The 20,059-nt window shown below is 39.2% G+C and overlaps 1 protein-coding gene across 13 annotated transcripts in view; it reads left to right on the top strand.

Annotated features, from left to right (window-relative positions):
- LOC109866952 (FERM domain-containing protein 4A) overlaps positions 1–20,059 on the top strand; it is a 192,940-nt gene that overhangs the window by 146,712 nt on the left and 26,169 nt on the right. For 11 of the 13 annotated variants that reach the window (XM_031801194.1, XM_031801196.1, XM_031801191.1 and 8 more), the window contains exons 5-11: positions 7,220–7,304; positions 11,581–11,637; positions 12,488–12,510; positions 16,985–17,068; positions 17,191–17,256; positions 17,474–17,531; positions 17,662–17,748. In XM_031801194.1, coding sequence (XP_031657054.1) covers positions 7,220–7,304; positions 11,581–11,637; positions 12,488–12,510; positions 16,985–17,068; positions 17,191–17,256; positions 17,474–17,531; positions 17,662–17,748 — 460 coding nt within the window. The remainder of the gene's footprint in view (positions 1–7,219; positions 7,305–11,580; positions 11,638–12,487; positions 12,511–16,984; positions 17,069–17,190; positions 17,257–17,473; positions 17,532–17,661; positions 17,749–20,059) is intronic. The other 2 variants (XM_031801198.1, XM_031801190.1) reach the window with 1 other exon arrangement.

The raw sequence follows: 20,059 nt of genomic DNA, 5'->3' as shown, positions 1-20,059 counted from the left end.
CTATATATAGACTACATTATACTGTTACAGTAGCTCCCCATCTCTCTATATATAGACTACATTATACTGTTACAGTAGCTCCCATCTCTCTATATGTAGACTACATTATACTGTTACAGTAGCTCCCATCTCTCTATATATAGACTACATTATACTGTTACAGTAGCTCCCATCTCTCTATATATAGACTACATTATACTGTTACAGTAGCTCCCATCTCTCTATATGTAGACTACATTATACTGTTACAGTAGCTCCCATCTCTCTATATATAGACTACATTAACTGTTACAGTAGCGCCCATCTCTCTATATATAGACTACATTATACTGTTAGTGCTCCCATCTCTCTATATATAGACTACATTATACTGTTAGTGCTCCCATCTCTCTATATATAGACTACATTATACTGTTTACAGTAGCTCCCATCTCTCTATATATAGACTACATTATACTGTTAGTGCTCCCATCTCTCTATATATAGACTACATTATACTGTTACAGTAGCTCCCATCTCTCTATATATAGACTACATTATACTGTTACAGTAACTCCCATCTCTCTATATATAGACTACATTATACTGTTACACTAGCTCCCATCTCTCTAAATATAGACTACATTATACTGTTAGTGCTCCCATCTCTCTATATATAGACTACATTATACTGTTAACAAGTGTTCCCATTTCTCTATATATAGACTACATTATACTGTTACAGTAGCTCCCATCTCTCTATATATAGACTACATTATACGGTCACAGTGTTCCCATCTCTCTATATATAGACTACATTATACTGTTACAGTAGCCCCATCTCTCTATATATAGACTACATTATACTGTTAATGCTCCCATCTCTCTATATATAGACTACATTAGACTGTTACAGTAGCTCCCATCTCTCTATATATAGACTACATTATACTGTTAGTGCTCCCATCTCTCTATATATAGACTACATTATACTGTTACAGTAGCTCCCATCTCTCTATATATAGACTACATTATACTGTTACAGTAGCTCCCATCTCTCTATATATAGACTACATTATACTGTTACAGTAACTCCCATCTCTCTATATATAGACTACATTATACTGTTACAGTAGCTCCCATCTCTCTATATATAGACTACATTATACTGTTAGTGCTCCCATCTCTCTATATATAGACTACATTATACTGTTACAGTAGCTCCCATCTCTCTATATATAGACTACATTATACTGTTACAGTAGCTCCCCATCTCTCTATATATATACACATTACACTGTACAGTAGGCTCCCATCTCTCTCTATATATAGACTACATATACTGTTACAGTTAGCTCCCATCTCTCTATATATAGGCTACATATATCGGTCACAGTGTTCCCATCTCTCTATATATAGACTACATTATACTGTTACAGTAGCTCCCATCTCTCTATATATAGACTACATTATACTGTTCCCATCTCTCTATATATAGACTACATTATACTGTTACAGTAGCTCCCATCTCTCTATATATAGACTACATTATACTGTTAGTGCTCCCATCTCTCTATATATAGACTACATTATACTGTTACAGTAACTCCCATCTCTCTATATATAGACTACATTATACTGTTACAGTAGCTCCCATCTCTCTATACATAGACTACATTATACTGTTAGTGCTCCCATCTCTCTATATATAGACTACATTATACTGTTACAGTAGCTCCCATCTCTCTATATATAGACTACATTATACTGTTACACTAGCTCCCATTTCTCTATATATAGACTACATTATACTGTTACAGTAGCTCCCATCTCTCTATATATAGACTACATTATACGGTACAGTGTTCCCATCTCTCTATATATAGACTACATTATACTGTTACAGTAGCTCCCATCTCTCTATATATAGCCTACATTATACTGTTAGTGCTCCCATCTCTCTATATATAGACTACATTAGACTGTTACAGTAGCTCCCATCTCTCTATATATAGACTACATTATACTGTTACAGTGTTCCCATCTCTCTATATATAGACTACATTATACTGTTCCCATCTCTCTATATATAGACTATATTATACTGTTCCCATCTCTCTATATATAGACTACATTATACTGTTCCCATCTCTCTATATATAGACTACATTATACTGTTACAGTGTTCCCATCTCTCTATATATAGACTACATTATACTGTTCCCATCTCTCTCTATATAGACTACATTATACTGTTACAGCAGTGTTCCCATCTCTCTATATATAGACTACATTATACTGTTCCCATCTCTCTATATATAGACTACATTATACTGTTACAGTAGCTAACATCTCTCTATATATAGACTACATTATAGTGTTACAGTAGCTCCCATCTCTCTATATATAGACTACATTATAGTGTTACAGTAGCTCCCATCTCTCTATATATAGACTACATTATACTGTTACAGTGTTCCCATCTCTCTATATATAGACTACATTATACTGTTACAGTAGCTCCCATCTCTCTATATATAGACTACATTATACTGTTACAGTAGCTCCCATCTCTCTATATGTAGACTACATTATACTGTTACAGTAGCTCCCATCTCTCTATATATAGACTACATTATACTGTTACAGTAGCTCCCATCTCTCTATATATAGACTACATTATACTGTTAGTGCTCCCATCTCTCTATATATAGACTACATTATACTGTTACAGTGTTCCCATTTCTCTATATATAGACTACATTATACTGTTACAGTAACTCCCATCTCTCTATATATAGACTACATTATACTGTTACAGTAGCTCCCATCTCTCTATATATAGACTACATTATACTGTTAGTGCTCCCATCTCTCTATATATAGACTACATTATACTGTTACAGTAGCTCCCATCTCTCTATATATAGACTACATTATACTGTTACAGTAGCTCCCATCTCTCTATATATAGACTACATTATACTGTTACAGTAACTCCCATCTCTCTATATATAGACTACATTATACTGTTACAGTAGCTCCCATCTCTCTATATATAGACTACATTATACTGTTAGTGCTCCCATCTCTCTATATATAGACTACATTATACTGTTACAGTAGCTCCCATCTCTCTATATATAGACTACATTATACTGTTACAGTAGCTCCCATCTCTCTATATATATACTACATTACACTGTTACAGTAGCTCCCATCTCTCTATATATAGACTACATTATACTGTTACAGTAGCTCCCATCTCTCTATATATAGGCTACATTATACTGTCACAGTGTTCCCATCTCTCTATATATAGACTACATTATACTGTTACAGTAGCTCCCATCTCTCTATATATAGACTACATTATACTGTTCCCATCTCTCTATATATAGACTACATTATACTGTTACAGTAGCTCCCATCTCTCTATATATAGACTACATTATACTGTTAGTGCTCCCATCTCTCTATATATAGACTACATTATACTGTTACAGTAACTCCCATCTCTCTATATATAGACTACATTATACTGTTACAGTAGCTCCCATCTCTCTATACATAGACTACATTATACTGTTAGTGCTCCCATCTCTCTATATATAGACTACATTATACTGTTACAGTAGCTCCCATCTCTCTATATATAGACTACATTATACTGTTACACTAGCTCCCATTTCTCTATATATAGACTACATTATACTGTTACAGTAGCTCCCATCTCTCTATATATAGACTACATTATACGGTCACAGTGTTCCCATCTCTCTATATATAGACTACATTATACTGTTACAGTAGCTCCCATCTCTCTATATATAGCCTACATTATACTGTTAGTGCTCCCATCTCTCTATATATAGACTACATTAGACTGTTACAGTAGCTCCCATCTCTCTATATATAGACTACATTATACTGTTACAGTGTTCCCATCTCTCTATATATAGACTACATTATACTGTTCCCATCTCTCTATATATAGACTATATTATACTGTTCCCATCTCTCTATATATAGACTACATTATACTGTTCCCATCTCTCTATATATAGACTACATTATACTGTTACAGTGTTCCCATCTCTCTATATATAGACTACATTATACTGTTCCCATCTCTCTCTATATAGACTACATTATACTGTTACAGCAGTGTTCCCATCTCTCTATATATAGACTACATTATACTGTTCCCATCTCTCTATATATAGACTACATTATACTGTTACAGTAGCTAACATCTCTCTATATATAGACTACATTATAGTGTTACAGTTGCTCCCATCTCTCTATATATAGACTACATTATAGTGTTACAGTAGCTCCCATCTCTCTATATATAGACTACATTATACTGTTACAGTGTTCCCATCTCTCTATATATAGACTACATTATACTGTTACAGTAGCTCCCATCTCTCTATATATAGACTACATTATACTGTTACAGTGTTCAAATCTCTCTATATATAGACTACATTATACTGTTACAGTAGCGCCCATCTCTCTATATATAGACTACATTATACTGTTACAGTAGCTCCCATCTCTCTATATATAGACTACATTATACTGTTACAGTAGCTCCCATCTCTCTATATATAGACTACATTATACTATTAGTGCTCCCATCTCTCTATATATAGACTACATTATACTGTTACAGTAGCTCCCATCTCTCTATATATAGACTACATTATACTGTTACAGTGTTCCCATCTCTCTATATATAGACTACATTATACTGTTACAGTAGCTCCCATCTCTCTATATATAGACTACATTATACTGTTACAGTACCTCCCATCTCTCTATATATAGACTACATTATACTGTTAGTGCTCCCATCTCTCTATATATAGACTACATTATACTGTTAGTGCTCCCATCTCTCTATATATTGACTACATTATACTGTTACAGTAGCTCCCATCTCTCTATATATAGACTACATTATACTGTTCCCATTTCTCTATATATAGACTACATTATACTGTTACAGTAACTCCCATCGCTCTATATATAGACTACATTATACTGTTACAGTAGCTCCCATCTCTCTATATATAGACTACATTATACTGTTACAGTAGCTCCCATCTCTCTATATATAGACTACATTATACTGTTACAGTAGCTCCCATCTCTCTATATATAGACTACATTATACTGTTACAGTGTTCCCATCTCTCTATATATAGACTACATTATACTGTTACAGTAGCTCCCATCTCTCTATATATAGACTACATTATACTGTTACAGTAGCTCCCATCTCTCTATATATAGACTACATTATACTGTTACAGTAGCTCCCATCTCTCTATATATAGACTACATTATACTGTTAGTGCTCCCATCTCTCTATATATAGACTACATTATACTGTTAGTGCTCCCATCTCTCTATATATAGACTACATTATACTGTTACAGTAGCTCCCATCTCTCTCTATATAGACTACATTATACTGTTACAGTAGCTCCCATCTCTCTATATATAGACTACATTATACTGTTACAGTAGCTCCCATCTCTCTATATATAGACTACATTATACTGTTACAGTGTTCCCATCTCTCTATATATAGACTACATTATACTGTTACAGTAGCTCCCATCTCTCTCTATATTGACAACATTATACTGTTACAGTAGCTCCCATCTCTCTATATATAGACTACATTATACTGTTACAGTAGCTCCCATCTCTCTATATATAGACTACATCATACTGTTACAGTAGCTCCCATCTCTCTATATATAGACTACATTATACTGTTACAGTAGCTCCCATCTCTCTATATATAGACTACATTATACTGTTAGTGCTCCCATCTCTCTATATATAGACTACATTATACTGTTACAGTAACTCCCATCTCTCTATATATAGACTACATTATACTGTTACAGTAGCTCCCATCGCTCTATATATAGACTACATTATACTGTTACAGTGTTCCCATCTCTCTATATATAGACTACATTATACTGTTACAGTAGCTCCCATCTCTCTATATAGACTACATTATACTGTTCCCATCTCTCTATATATAGACTACATTATACTGTTACAGTAGCTCCCATCTCTCTATATATAGACTACATTATACTGTTCCCATTTCTCTGTATATAGACTACATTATACTGTTACAGTAGCTCCCATCTCTCTATATATAGACTACATTATACTGTTACAGTAGCTCCCATCTCTCTATATAGACTACATTATACTGTTACAGTAGCTCCCATCTCTCTATATATAGACTACATTATACTGTTAGTGCTCCCATCTCTCTATATATAGACTACATAATACTGTTACAGTAGCTCCCATCTCTATATATAGACTACATTATACTGTTACAGTGTTCCCATCTCTCTATATATAGACTACATTATACTGTTCCCATTTCTCTGTATATAGACTACATTATACTGTTACAGTAGCTCCCATCTCTCTATATATAGATTACATTATACTGTTACAGTGTTCCCATCTCTCTATATATAGACTACATTACACTGTTACAGTAGCTCCCATCTCTCTATATATAGATTACATTATACTGTTACAGTGTTCCCATCTCTCTATATATAGACTACATTATACTGTTACAGTGTTCCCATCTCTCTATATATAGACTACATTATACTGTTACAGTGTTCCCATCTCTCTATATATAGACTAGATTCTACTGTTAAAGTAGCTCCCATCTCTCTATTGATGGTTCCTGTGTTTCTCTGCCTGCACTCTGCTGATGATGCAGCCCGCCAGCCAGCCAGCCAGCCAGCCAGCCAGCCAGCCAGCCAGCCAGCCATTGTGTGAAATGCATTGTGTGCACATTTGCGATGTGTGGTGTGTTTGTGTAGATGATGTGTCTGTGTTTGTGCATCAGCGTTTGTGTGTGTGTGTGTGTGTGCGTGTGTGTTGGATGGTTGCCAGGTATCAGACAGAGAAGGTTTTATTAACTGTGTGTTAGCCTCATGTCTGATGACCCCTAGTGGACACTCTGTTCACTGCAGTTCTGACACACATAGTAGCCTGGAACTAGATTGAATGAGCTTCTTTTCTTTTTTGTCTGTTTCCAAGACACATCAAATCTAAACTCATTCTGTCATTGTCTTTTGTACTGTTTTATGTTTCTGTTCATCACAGGTTTTAGAGAGTATTTCCTGCATGTTCAACTAAAGTCATGTGTTCTGTTGTCTATGTGTTACAGGTTTTACATAGAGAGTATTTCCTACCTGAAGGATAATGCTACTATCGAACTCTTCTTCCTCAATGCTAAGTCCTGCATATACAAGGTAAGTTCATCAGGCCTGTGGTTCATGCTTAGATATGCTTAGATATAGCATGCCAATATATATATATATATATATATATATATATATATATATATATATATATATATATATATAGGATTTTATTTTCCAGTCATGTCATAATTTTACCAGCAGGGGGTATATGTGGGCTGTTGGTTGGTCAGTGTGACGTTTGAACAGTAAAACCACTCTCTGTCTCCTCTCTGTTCCATTCATCCTGTTAGAAACAGATTTAGCATTAGCTAAGCTTATGCTATCTCCAGCTCCGAAAGTGTTACCCAGCCTCTGCTAACAAAATGCATCCACTGATAGCGAAGCTTCTGATAACACTCCAGCATCACACGTAGCTTTTCCTAATACATACCCAGCACTGACAGCTTAGCGTATGCTAACACATAACCAATACTTCACACCTAAGGCTAGGTGTTTATAAAGGGAGGCTGGAGAACTCTCCCTGTCCAACAGACTCAAGTGAAGTGAGGGTTGTCTGTGAAGTCTACATTTCCACTCCAATAGACCAAAATAGCTCTATTTTTACTCGAGGCACACATGGATACAAGGACACAAAAATAAACACAACACAGACTATGTCAATGTTAATCACGATACAAGAATTTCGCTACACCTGCAATGACATCTGCTAAGCATGTGTATGTGACCAATAGCATTTGATTTGATTTGATTAATCGTGGAAACGTTTAAGACATTATATTTGTGTTGTGGATATAGAGTCATTTTTAATACAATCTCCTGTCTTCATGTATGGAGTGTGTGTTCTACACTGGACCACACACACATACACACACACTGCTAGGCCACAGCCCCATGGTGAGAGCCCATGCTGGGTGGTAATGTATTCAGTGTTGTGTTTCACTCTGCTGTCTGATCTCTTAACCAATTAACCGCCAGGGATCATATAGAGGACATTCATTACATACCTGACCCCTTCAGTCACTAGTCATCCACACACACACACACACACACACACACACACACACACACACACACACACACACACACACACACACACACACACACACACACACACACACACACACACACACACACACACATACATACACACACACACTTCCTTCCCTCAATGTGTGTGTGTGTTAGTAGGGCCTGTCCCAGCATTGCTCATCTAACTAAACAGGATGGAGAGACAAAGAGAGAATTAAAGAGAAAGACAGAGAGACCGTTAAGAAAATTGTTCTGTAAGTCACCAATGCATTCCTCATTCTATTCTGCTCCCATAAGTCCCTTCACACTGTAATGTCTGAGCTGAAGCAGAGCAGACAACCCCCAATGAAGAAAGGACAAGAAATCACTGTAATGTCTGAGCTGAAGCAGAGCTACAACCCCCAATGAAGAAAGGACAAGAAATCACTGTAATGTCTGAGCTGAAGCAGAGCTACAACCCCCAATGAAGAAAGGACAAGAAATCACTGTAATGTCTGAGCTGAAGCAGAGCATACAACCCCCAATGAAGAAAGGACAAGAAATCACTGTAATGTCTGAGCTGAAGCAGAGCTACAACCCCCAATGAAGAAAGGACAAGAAATCACTGTAATGTCTGAGCTGAAGCAGAGCTACAACCCCCAATGAAGAAAGGACAAGAAATCACTGTAATGTCTGAGCTGAAGCAGAGCTACAACCCCCAATGAAGAAAGGACAAGAAATCGGGGAGGGGGAGGAAGGGAGTGAGGGAAGTTTAGATGAAACGATGAAAACAGCAATGGAGAAAAGAGTACTGTGGACATTGTGATAGAAACGTTTTTATCCAATATGAATATGTATTTCAGTGTTGTATTACAGTTTTTAACAATCACTTTGACACTCATTTCAGAACCTTGTGGTCATTTTTCACAACTCTAGACACAAAACTCAAAACGGTCATCACTTGTAACACAGGCTGTCCAATGTTCAACACATTGCATTGTGCATTCATATCTTTAAAGAAACCTTGCACTTGCAGAATCATTGGTTCAAATAATTCATTTATCATGAAATACCATAGGAACATTCATTTAGATCACCCACACACAAGATACCGATAGTTTCACTGTGTAGTTGTTCGTACAATCATTAAATATTGTAGTACAAAATATGTGACACATGTTTCATTATGCTACTACATGTAAACACATCACTGTAAAAGGACTAGTAGAGAGTATACTACAGACACAGTGGAATCATTGAACAAAATATGACATTTATTGATGAAATACAATAAAATCACAACAGAGGTTTCTTTGAATCAAAGCAAAAATTATTAGCTACAACAAAAGAAAAAACAGAGGTCAACTGCAGTGTTCCTCACCTGGCTTACTGTAAAAAGACACAAACACACACACACACATACACACACACACATATACACACACACACACACACACACACACACACACACACACACACACACACACACATATTTCCATCAACCCTGTTGTGGATTTGGACATAGGTTCTCATCCACATCACAATCAATGTTTTCATTAGCCAAACATCTTGGGAAGAATCTTCGGGCATGGCGAATCCATGCCTGACACTGGTCTGCCGTGATGTCATTGCATGCGTCATTCATGGCCTGGAGAAGGACGGCTTGTTCGTGAGGGCGCCTATCATATACCTCCCACCTCCATGTGGACAAAAATTCCTCAATCGTGTTAAGGAAAGGAGAGTATGGGGGTAAGCACAGGGTGGTAAATTGTGGATGGGCCTGAAACCATGCTTGCACCATTTGGTGGAACCTGACATTATCCCACACAATGACATAGGTCATGCCATCAGCTCTACAGACCTGATTTAGATCATCAAGGACGGTTATATTCGAACAGCGAATCATGTGGCTGCCTGCAACTCAATATATAGAGTATATTGAGTAGAGAGCTTTAGTGGTTGTTCAACCTAACATGAGAACGGGCAAGATGAGTAATCTAAGCAACTTTGACCGTGGTATGATTGTTGATGCCACACATGGTGATTCCAGCATCTCAGAAACAGCTGCCCTCCTGGGATTTTTACGCACTACAGTCTCTAGAGTTTACAGAGAATGGTGCGATAAACAAAACACATTCAGTGAGCGACATTTCTGTGGGCAAAAACACCTTGTTAATGAGAGAGGTCAGAGGAGAATGTCCAGACTCATTCAAGCTAACAGAAAGGCCACAAACACTCAAATAACAGCTGTTTAAAACAGTGGTATGCAGAAGGGCATCTCTTAATGTACAACACCTTGAATAATTCAGGCTGTTGTGGAGGCAAAAGGGGGTCCTACACAGTACTAGATAGGTGTACCTAATAAAGTGGCCGGTGAGTGTACAGTAATGTCAAATCTGAAACAGTGTCTGATAAAGAATGATGATGAAATATTGCAGCCATAGATAATGAAGTCCAATTGGTTCATGTTCCACGGTAATTGAAACTTTCATGATCTAAACATGGAATATTGTTTGTCAGTTTCCATAAAACTATGCATTAAGAGTAACGCAACAGTTACTTATCATTTTGAGCAGTTGTATCAATTGATAGTTAGATCATCGTAATATAATGAATAGACAGTCATTTCAGATGTAATGTGTGAATTGCATTTTGAAATGGTAACATTTTGATGTTAAGTTGTGTCATTTTGAACAAGTGATTTTAGTTCAATGAACAAATGATCTTAGCTTTATGTGTATTGTATCCAAGAAATTGGAAAAAGCGTACATTTTTTTTTTTTTCCGAAATTAGTGCCAAAGTGATTGTAAAAAAACTGTAGTAGTGTAGGTACATCATAACATCGTGGTCATAGTATTAATCTGATGAAAATGTGCCCCTCACAGCTCCCCACATAGGGACTGTAATGGACACATTGGATTGGGTATATTAGCTGTGCAAGTCACAGAATAACCGTTATCTAATGCTGTCCTCTCGCTCGCTCTCTTTCTCTCTCTCTGTCTCTCTCTCTCTGTCTCCACCGTTATCTAATGCTGTCCTCTTGCTCGCTCTCTTTTTCTCTCTGTCGCTCTCTGTCTCTCCCTCTCTCTCTGTCTCTCTCTGTCTCTCTCCCTCTCTCTCTGTCTCTCTCTCTGTCTCTCTGTCTCTCTGTCTCTCTCTATCTCTCGCTGTTTCTCTCTCGGTGTCTCTCTCTGTCTCTCACTCTCTGTCTCTCTCTCTCTGTCTCTCTCTCTCTGTCTCTCTCCCTCTCTCTCTGTCTCTGACTCTCTCTCTCTCTCTCTCTCTCTCTCTGTTTCTCTCTCTCTCTTTCTCCAAGGAGCTCATTGAGGTGGACAGTGAGGTGGTTTTTGAGCTGGCCTCCTATATCCTACAGGTAAGTCAAAGTCCTTAATCTGCTTCCTGACACACACCACATTACTTACTTTCCAATCTGCTGAAATAGTGAGCTGTCTTTCCTCTAATTCTGCTATATTTTAGAAGGATTGTTTCTCTAGCTTGGTCCCAGATCTACTCTGACTCTCCCCATTGGTTCATCGTCTTTATCATGACATGAACATGTCAGAGGACATGTCAGAGGCCAAATGAACTTACATTTGAAGAATGAGACATGGATTATTTTTTAAATGGTCTCCCATGCCTAGTTCCAGGGAGTGAGTAATTATATCGGGCAGGTAGTGTAGGGTTCCCCCTCAGTCTAGGTCAGCCCATTACCACATATCCAGCTAACACAAAGACTATGGAGTGTGTGGGTGTGTGTGTGTGTGTATGTGCTATTGTGTGTGCGCTCTATTGTGTGTGTGCGCTCTATTGTGTGTGTGTGTGTGTGTGTGTGTGTGTGTGTGTGTGTGTGTGTGTGTGTGTGTGTGTGTGTGTGTGTGTGTGTGTGTGTGTGTGTGTGTATGCAGGTGCAGAGGTGTCAGGTATCTCTTGGTCTTTAGAGGTTTTGCTCCAGATGGAAGGATAACGTTTCTCTCTGATTTCACCGCAGGAGACTTGACCCTACTCTCACCTGCCTGCACACATATGAGTGTGCGCACACACACACACACACACACACACACACACACACACACACACACACACACACACATACATACACACACACACACACACACATACATACACACACACACACACACACACTACTTAACCCACAAAAGCCATTTTTTGCCCCTCCATAATACTGCATAGATCTAACCACTCTATTTCTCTTCTGTATCCAGGAGGCTAAAGGTGACTTCACCAGGTAAGAACAGTTTTTATGTATTTATACTACAGTAAGCTGTATATGTAGAATATACTCTATAATAACTCATATCCAGCAGCCTCAGACCTATTGTCCCTGTCTCAGTGGGGAGTAGAGAGCTGGTGGCCCACATGTTTATTTTTATTTGTGGGAGAGTGGAGGGTGGGATAGGTGTGTGTGTGTGTGTGTGTGTGTGTGTGTGTGTGTGTGTGTGTGTGTGTGTGTGTGTGTGTGTGTGTGTGTGTGTGTGTGTGTGTGTGTGTGTGTGTGTGTGAGAGAGAGACAGGAGAACAATAGTACCCATGTAGGGGGTCTGTCCTGGGCCCTCTGAGCCCCTCAGAGCTGTGAAACAAATGAGCTGAAATGCCCCTCCCTCTCCTCTCACAGGACCTGCCTTTGTCTGCCTGTCCTCCATCGCTCTATCCCTCTCAATCTCTTCTCTCATCCCCCAGTCTCCTGATTCACTCACTCCATCCAGACTGAAGAGTCTGACTTTAGAGAAGGTCACTGGAGCATATTTCTTTGTGTGTGTGAGTGAGTGAGTGAGTGAGTGAGTGAGTGAGTGACAGGGCTCCACAGTGCATGACTCCTAACCAATTAAGAACAGAGCAGTGAAACAGGGTGAGACGATGGCCAGGGTAGTTAAGACCTCAGCTTCCCAACTCACATGATGAGGCTTCGGCCTCATAAAACAACTTATCCTCTATGGATTTGCAGTGTTATGGTGTAGAGAGGTGCTAGCTTACATTTAGGCAGGCTTGAGATGTCCTTTACAAAATGCCATGTGGTGCAGTATGTTTTCTGCTTCATTGTGTAACCCGCTATTGTGTAAATGGTTGTTTGCAATGCTGGTAATCATGCTACTATGTTCCTTAGAATAAAGATGCATTGGATGTCTTCATGGTTAAAGGAACACATGAGCTGTGTTCGAATACTAACCACACTAACCATACTATTTGTGACATAAATTGAGTATGTACTTTGCTTATTGGTCATAGTATGGATGTAGTTTGTATGCTTATTGGTCATAGTATGGATGTAGTTTGTATGCTTATTGGTCATAGTATGGATGTAGTTTGTAGGCTTATTGGTCATAGTATGGATGTAGTTTGTATGCTTATTGGTCATAGTATGGATGTAGTTTGTATGCTTATTGGTCATAGTATGGATGTAGTTTGTATGCTTATTGGCCATAGTATGGATGTAGTTTGTATGCTTATTGGTCATAGTATGGATAAGTTTGTATGCTTATTGGTCATAGTATGGATGTAGTTTGTAGGCTTATTGGTCATAGTATGGATGTAGTTTGTATGCTTATTGGTCATAGTATGGATGTAGTTTGTATGCTTATTGGTCATAGTATGGATGTAGTTTGTATGCTTATTGGTCATAGTATGGATGTAGTTTGTAGGCTTATTGGTCATAGTATGGATGTAGTTTGTAGGCTTATTGGTCATAGTATGGATGTAGTTTGTAGGCTTATTGGTCATAGTATGGATGTAGTTTGTAGGCTTATTGGTCATAGTATGGATGTAGTTTGTAGGCTTATTGGTCATAGTATGGATGTAGTTTGTAGGCTTATTGGTCATAGTATGGATGTAGTTTGTAGGCTTATTGGTCATAGTATGGATGTAGTTTGTATGCTTATTGGTCATAGTATGGATGTAGTTTGTAGGCTTATTGGTCATAGTATGGATGTAGTTTGTATGCTTATTGGTCATAGTATGGATGTAGTTTGTAGGCTTATTGGTCATAGTATGGATGTAGTTTGTATGCTTATTGGTCATAGTATGGATGTAGTTTGTAGGCCAAACGTTCCTGGGTGTCGTACTAAATTCTCCAAAATACGAAGTATACAAGCAGTGGACACTTTCTGTGCTTTTAGGGCCCATAATGTGGCTTCACAACGTCTGATTGAAAATGGTAGAATTTCATTCCTTTAACTAATTATGACAAATGTTACGAAAATGTTGTGCAATGTAATAAAGTAATAACTTTTCAAATAATTTACGCGACATGTTATGTTGGCTGAAAATTTGTTAGCTACGCTATTTTTACGAACCACACCATATCATTACAGCAGTATGTACTGGTAATTTAACTAGCTACCTAATGTTAGTTGGCTATTAATACATCGAACTTGCCAGTATATTAACTATATGTCATTCTTAGCTTCACTAAGTGGTATAGTCGTTGTGCATTCTTAAGGGTCATTGTTAATTCTCTCCGACTATCTACTCCGATTCCAGAGCTCTCTCGTCTGAGTGTGCCAGAGCGCAGAATAGCTGATGATTTACGAACGCTCAACCCAGTTGAATATGGCCTGTGTCAGTAAACGTTGGCAAAATGCATAATTCAATTGTTGCCAGCAGCACAGTTACAGTCACCAACACTGTGGATAACATGAAAACAACCTTACCAGCTCTTGCAAATTGACACTTGCAGTGTGCGCTCTGAATTTACCAACGGACAATCTGCCAACGCTCTGAATTTACCAACACCCAGAGCGCACTCCAGGTTGAATTTACAAACACACCCAAAATCATAAAATATCTAGCTAGTAATTTGTTATGCTAACACGCTAGCAAGAGGTTGCATAGCAACAGCATCAACTTCTGGTAGACAGGCGAAGCGTTAGCATGCTCAACTGAAAGGATACCGTTCGTTTACAGTATACTAAAATGAACTAATAGTATATACTCATTAAGTATGTAGAATACAGTATGTTAGTATGGGTATTCAAACACAGCTATGGTCATATAACTTAGAGCAGTACAGGATAAGGATTCTTTGTCAGTGTGTGAGCGTGGAGGAATACCTAGTCAGTTGTACAACTAAACGCATCTTCCGCATTTAGTGGGTTAATTGCCTTGCTCAGGGACAGAACTACAGATTGTTGCCTTGTCAGCTCAGGGATTTGATCGAGCAACCTTTCAGTTACTGGCCCAATGCTCTAACCACTAGGCCAGTGGCCAGGCCAGTGTAAATAAGAGAGTCAAACAGCATTCACCTTTGATCCCATTTCCTCCTCCTCACAGGGAACATAAATAAACATGGCATCCCACAGCTCTGGAATGTGTAACATATTACGCTATATATTACACTAACATTGTAAGCGTTTATGTTACTGGTTGCCCGTCCGTTCCTGGTGAAGGCTGCTGGGGCTGTGGCGTCCAGATCAGGTGGTAAAGGTTGGGATTGAGGACCATTGTTCTCGCCCACATGAAATAATACTATAGTATTATGGTTAAATACCATAGTATTCAATGTAGTGTTTTTGCGGACTTTAGTATAATGTAGTATGTGCTATAGTACTAATAGTATACTGCTGAATACTGAAGTACTACACGTGTCGTATAGCATTCTACAGTATACTATAGTTTACTACAGAATGATATAGTAAGTACTGTAGTATTCTATAGTAAACTGTAGTATTTTTTCATGTGTGAGATCAGGTATTGTCTTGGTTATTATATTTCCAGTGTTGGCTTTCCTTTTTCCAGGCCTTTCCCTCAGTCTCAGGGGGCTGGGAGGTTTAGGGGATTACAGAGGGATTTAAGACTGAGAGTCTGAAGTCTGGGGTCTCGCTATCTCTTCCCCTCTCTCTGCTCCACCTCTCGTTCTCTCTCAATTCAATTTCAATTCCAGGGCTTTATTGGCATGAGTTAACATTGCCAAAACAAATGAAGTAGATAATAAACAAAAGTGAAATAAACAATAAAAATGATCAGTGAACATTACACTTGCAAAAGTTCCAAAAGAATAAAGACATTTCAAATGTCATATTATGTCTATATACAGTATTGTAACGATCTCTCTCTCTCTCTCTCTCTCTCTCTCTCTCTCTCTCTCTCTCTCTCTCTCTCTCTCTCTCTCTCTCTCTCTCTCTCTCTCTCTCTCTCTCTCTCACACACACTCCCTCTCACACACACTCTCTCTCTCTCTCTCTCTCTCTTTCTCTCTCTCTCTCACACACTCCCTCTCACACTCTCTCTCTCTCTTTCTCTCTCTCTCTCACACACTCCCTCTCACACTCTCTCTCTCTCTCTCTCTCTCTCTTTCTCTTTCTCTCTCTCTCTCGCTCTCTCTCTCTCTCTCTCTCACTCTCTCTCACACACACACTCCCTCTCTCTCTCCCTCTCTCTCTCTCTCTCTCTCTCTCTCTCTCTCTCTCTCTCTCTCTCTCTCTCTCTCACACACACTCTATCTGCAGCTGTTCCCAGCTGTGGACTGTCTCATCAGTCCCCCTGAAACACAGCAGGGCAGCATTAGTTTCCCCCACCCTGTCAGTTACTAACTCTGGCCCCCAACTCATAGATTATTCTTTGGGAAGTCAATACCTCATTGTAGCAGATAAACAACACACTATTGGAGACACCTTTGGATTGGTTTATATCGTCTCCAACACCTCTTGGCAGTTTGAAATCAGTATGTGTTCACAGTAATGACGTGTGTGTTTCTGTGTGTGTCACAGTAACGACGTGACGAGGTCAGATCTGAAGAAGCTTCCAGCTCTGCCGACTCAGGCCCTGAAGGAACACCCATCTCTGGCATACTGGTGAGTCCCAGCCTGTCTTATTGGCCCAGTTGACCAGGGCCACCAAACACTACTGCCTGTTTGCCCGACTGCCTGGTTGATATGAGTGATTGATTAAATGTTGTGTATGTTTTCTGTTCCAGTGAGGACCGGGTGATAGAACACTACAAGAAGCTGAATGGACAGTCCAGAGGGCAGGCCATAGTCAAGTAAGACTGGAGAGGGGAAGGGTGTGTGTGTTTCTTATGTGTCTCATGTTCTCTCCCTCTTGAGCTGTGTGTGTTCATCTCTCACACATGCTGGGTGTCTACTGCGTGTGTATCCGTATGTGTGTGAGTGTGTGCGTTTTTATGACGCTCTCTGTTCCGTAGTTGATGTGAAGTTGAACACTGTGAACTCTCTGACTGATGTCTCTGTCTGTCTCAGTTATATGAGCATCGTTGAGTCTCTGCCTACGTATGGAGTACATTACTACACTGTTAAGGTACAACCTAAATCACTTACAGTCTCTGTCTTGGGGTTGGGGACTGAGGGGGGGAAGGAGGCTTTGGGGGACTATGAAATACACACACACACACACACGCTCTGATGTGTGTATCCTATCTCTGTGGCAGGATAAACAGGGCATCCCGTGGTGGCTGGGCCTGAGTTATAAAGGAATCTTCCAGTATGACTACCAGGACAAGGTCAAGCCCAGGAAGGTACGACTTTCATTCTCCTTCTCCCCCTCTCACTCCATTATGGCTGACTTTTAGAAAGATGTAACACTGTCCTCCCATCAGTTTCCCTGTAGTCTGTTAAAGCCTCTCACCTTTGACCCTGGAAAAGACTAGTATCATTCCTCCTGGCTGGATGAACCGACACTCACACACTCCCACATGTGAACTCTGACCCCTCAGTCCTGTTCTTGTGTGTGTGTGTGTGTGTGTGTGTGTGTGTGTGTGTGTGTGTGTGTGTGTGTGTGTGTGTGTGTGTGTGTGTGTGTTTGCACATTCCAGTCTAAATGTCTCCCCACTGTTCTCCCCACATTCCTGCTCTATCCCATATTAGTCCCAGAGCCTGAGGTTTCCTAGGTTACATCACCACAGGGACAGAATGGGAATGCTGGCCTAGTCTCCTATTCTAGGTCACAGAATTATTTGGTGGTTTGAGATAGCTTCCAATGTTAGTATCAGGTAGAAAGGTGCTCTTTAGGAACAATGGCTCTCTTGGATCCATCATTATTGGAAGGATGTTTTCTCCCCATATCTCCCCATTTGTAGACTTAAACACACACACACACACACATTGAAAGGCAGTGGGTCATGCCAGGTTGAAAGTGGTCTGTACTACAATAGAGTGAATGTGTTCCAAGGGTTTGGAGGGGAGGAGGAATGAAGGGAGGTTCAGGTTTTCGTGTTCTGGCTTTTCATCAGCATACTAATGTTATCTACACATCAAATCAAATCAAATCAAATTTATTTATATAGCCCTTCGTACATCAGCTGATATCTCAAAGTGCTGTACAGAAACCCAGCCTAAAACCCCAAACAGCAAGCAATGCAGGTGGAGAAGCACATGCAGCACCCTGAAAACACAGAGAGAGGGGAGGGCACTTTAAAGATGACTATTAATGTCTTTAATAACTGTCTTTCATAACCGTCTTTAATAACTGTCAATCATAACCATCTTTAATAACTGTCTTTAATAACCGTCTTTAATAACTGTCTTTAATAACTGTCTTTAATAACCGTATTTAATAACTGTCTTTCATAACCGTCTTTAATAACTGTCTTTAATAACTGTCTTTAATAACCGTCTTTAATAACTGTCTTTCATAACCGTCTTTGACCACCTAACTGTCTTTCATAACTGTCTTTGACCACCTAACTGTCTTTCATAACTTTCTTTTCATAACTGTCTTTGACCCCCTAACTGTCTTTCATAACGGTCTTTGACCCCCTAACTGTCTTTCATAACTCCAGCGTTGGTTTCAATGAAGGTTGAGACCCAGTCAAAAGCTGTGTATTAAGCTTGGGCATTAGGTTATACTATCATTATGTCAAACAAGGTTTTCAATGTTTAGTTTAGACTGTTTTTGTTTTGAGTTTTACCTTAGGAATATGTTGTCTGTGTGTGTGGCAGCTGCATTTTTATCAGTAGAGTTTTACCAGTGTACATCCTGTCATGACTAGACCACCACTGTAAGGCTTTCTGACTGTTTATTTGGGGTAGTTTAAATACTTTACCCCTAACCCCACTTCCCCTTTCACACACACACACACACACACACACACACACACACACACACACACACACACACACACACACACACACACACACACACACACACACACACAGTTACAGCTAAACCACAACCAGTAAAAATGCCTTGTTAGTGAGTTGTGAGACACTTTATGGTTTGTGAGTGACTGAGGCAGATGCTGATTTACATTTTCTTGATAGAGATTAAGCCTATGTCTCTGCTAGCTAGTGTGTTACCAGGTCAGTGCTGAAAAACAACAGGAAGCCATGGGCAGGTCTCCATAGTGACAAAAGAACAACCTGGAAACATGTAAAGCCCCCACCTTTCTGAGGGAGGGGGACAGGGAAGGGAATCAGGGAGAGGGACGGGGATGTAATGCTTCTCTCCAGTATTACTGAGTCATTATAGACCATTCTATTCTTCATACAATCCCATGGGTATCCCCTAGATACTTCAAGCTTTCTCAGTTCTGACCTTTTCTTTGTACACACACACGCACGCACACACACACGCACGCGCGCGCACACACACACACACTGGCCTAACAGTGGACACCCTTTGCCATTCTCAGTGCTGTGTGGAAAGTGTCACCGTGTCTGTATCTGATATTGTTGTTCAGATTATTCAAAGTTTCTCTAAAGCTGTTAATAAATACACACCTTATATAACTCCTTTCATTTGTTAGTTATCATAATAACAACCCATAACTCCTTTCATTTGTTAGTTATCATAATAACAACCCATAACTCCTTTCATTTGTTAGTTAT

The sequence above is a fragment of the Oncorhynchus kisutch genome, linkage group LG22 (assembly GCF_002021735.2).
Source record: "Oncorhynchus kisutch isolate 150728-3 linkage group LG22, Okis_V2, whole genome shotgun sequence".
Taxonomy (NCBI): Eukaryota; Metazoa; Chordata; class Actinopteri; order Salmoniformes; family Salmonidae; genus Oncorhynchus; species Oncorhynchus kisutch.
This window is presented reverse-complemented; position numbering and strand designations above follow the sequence as displayed.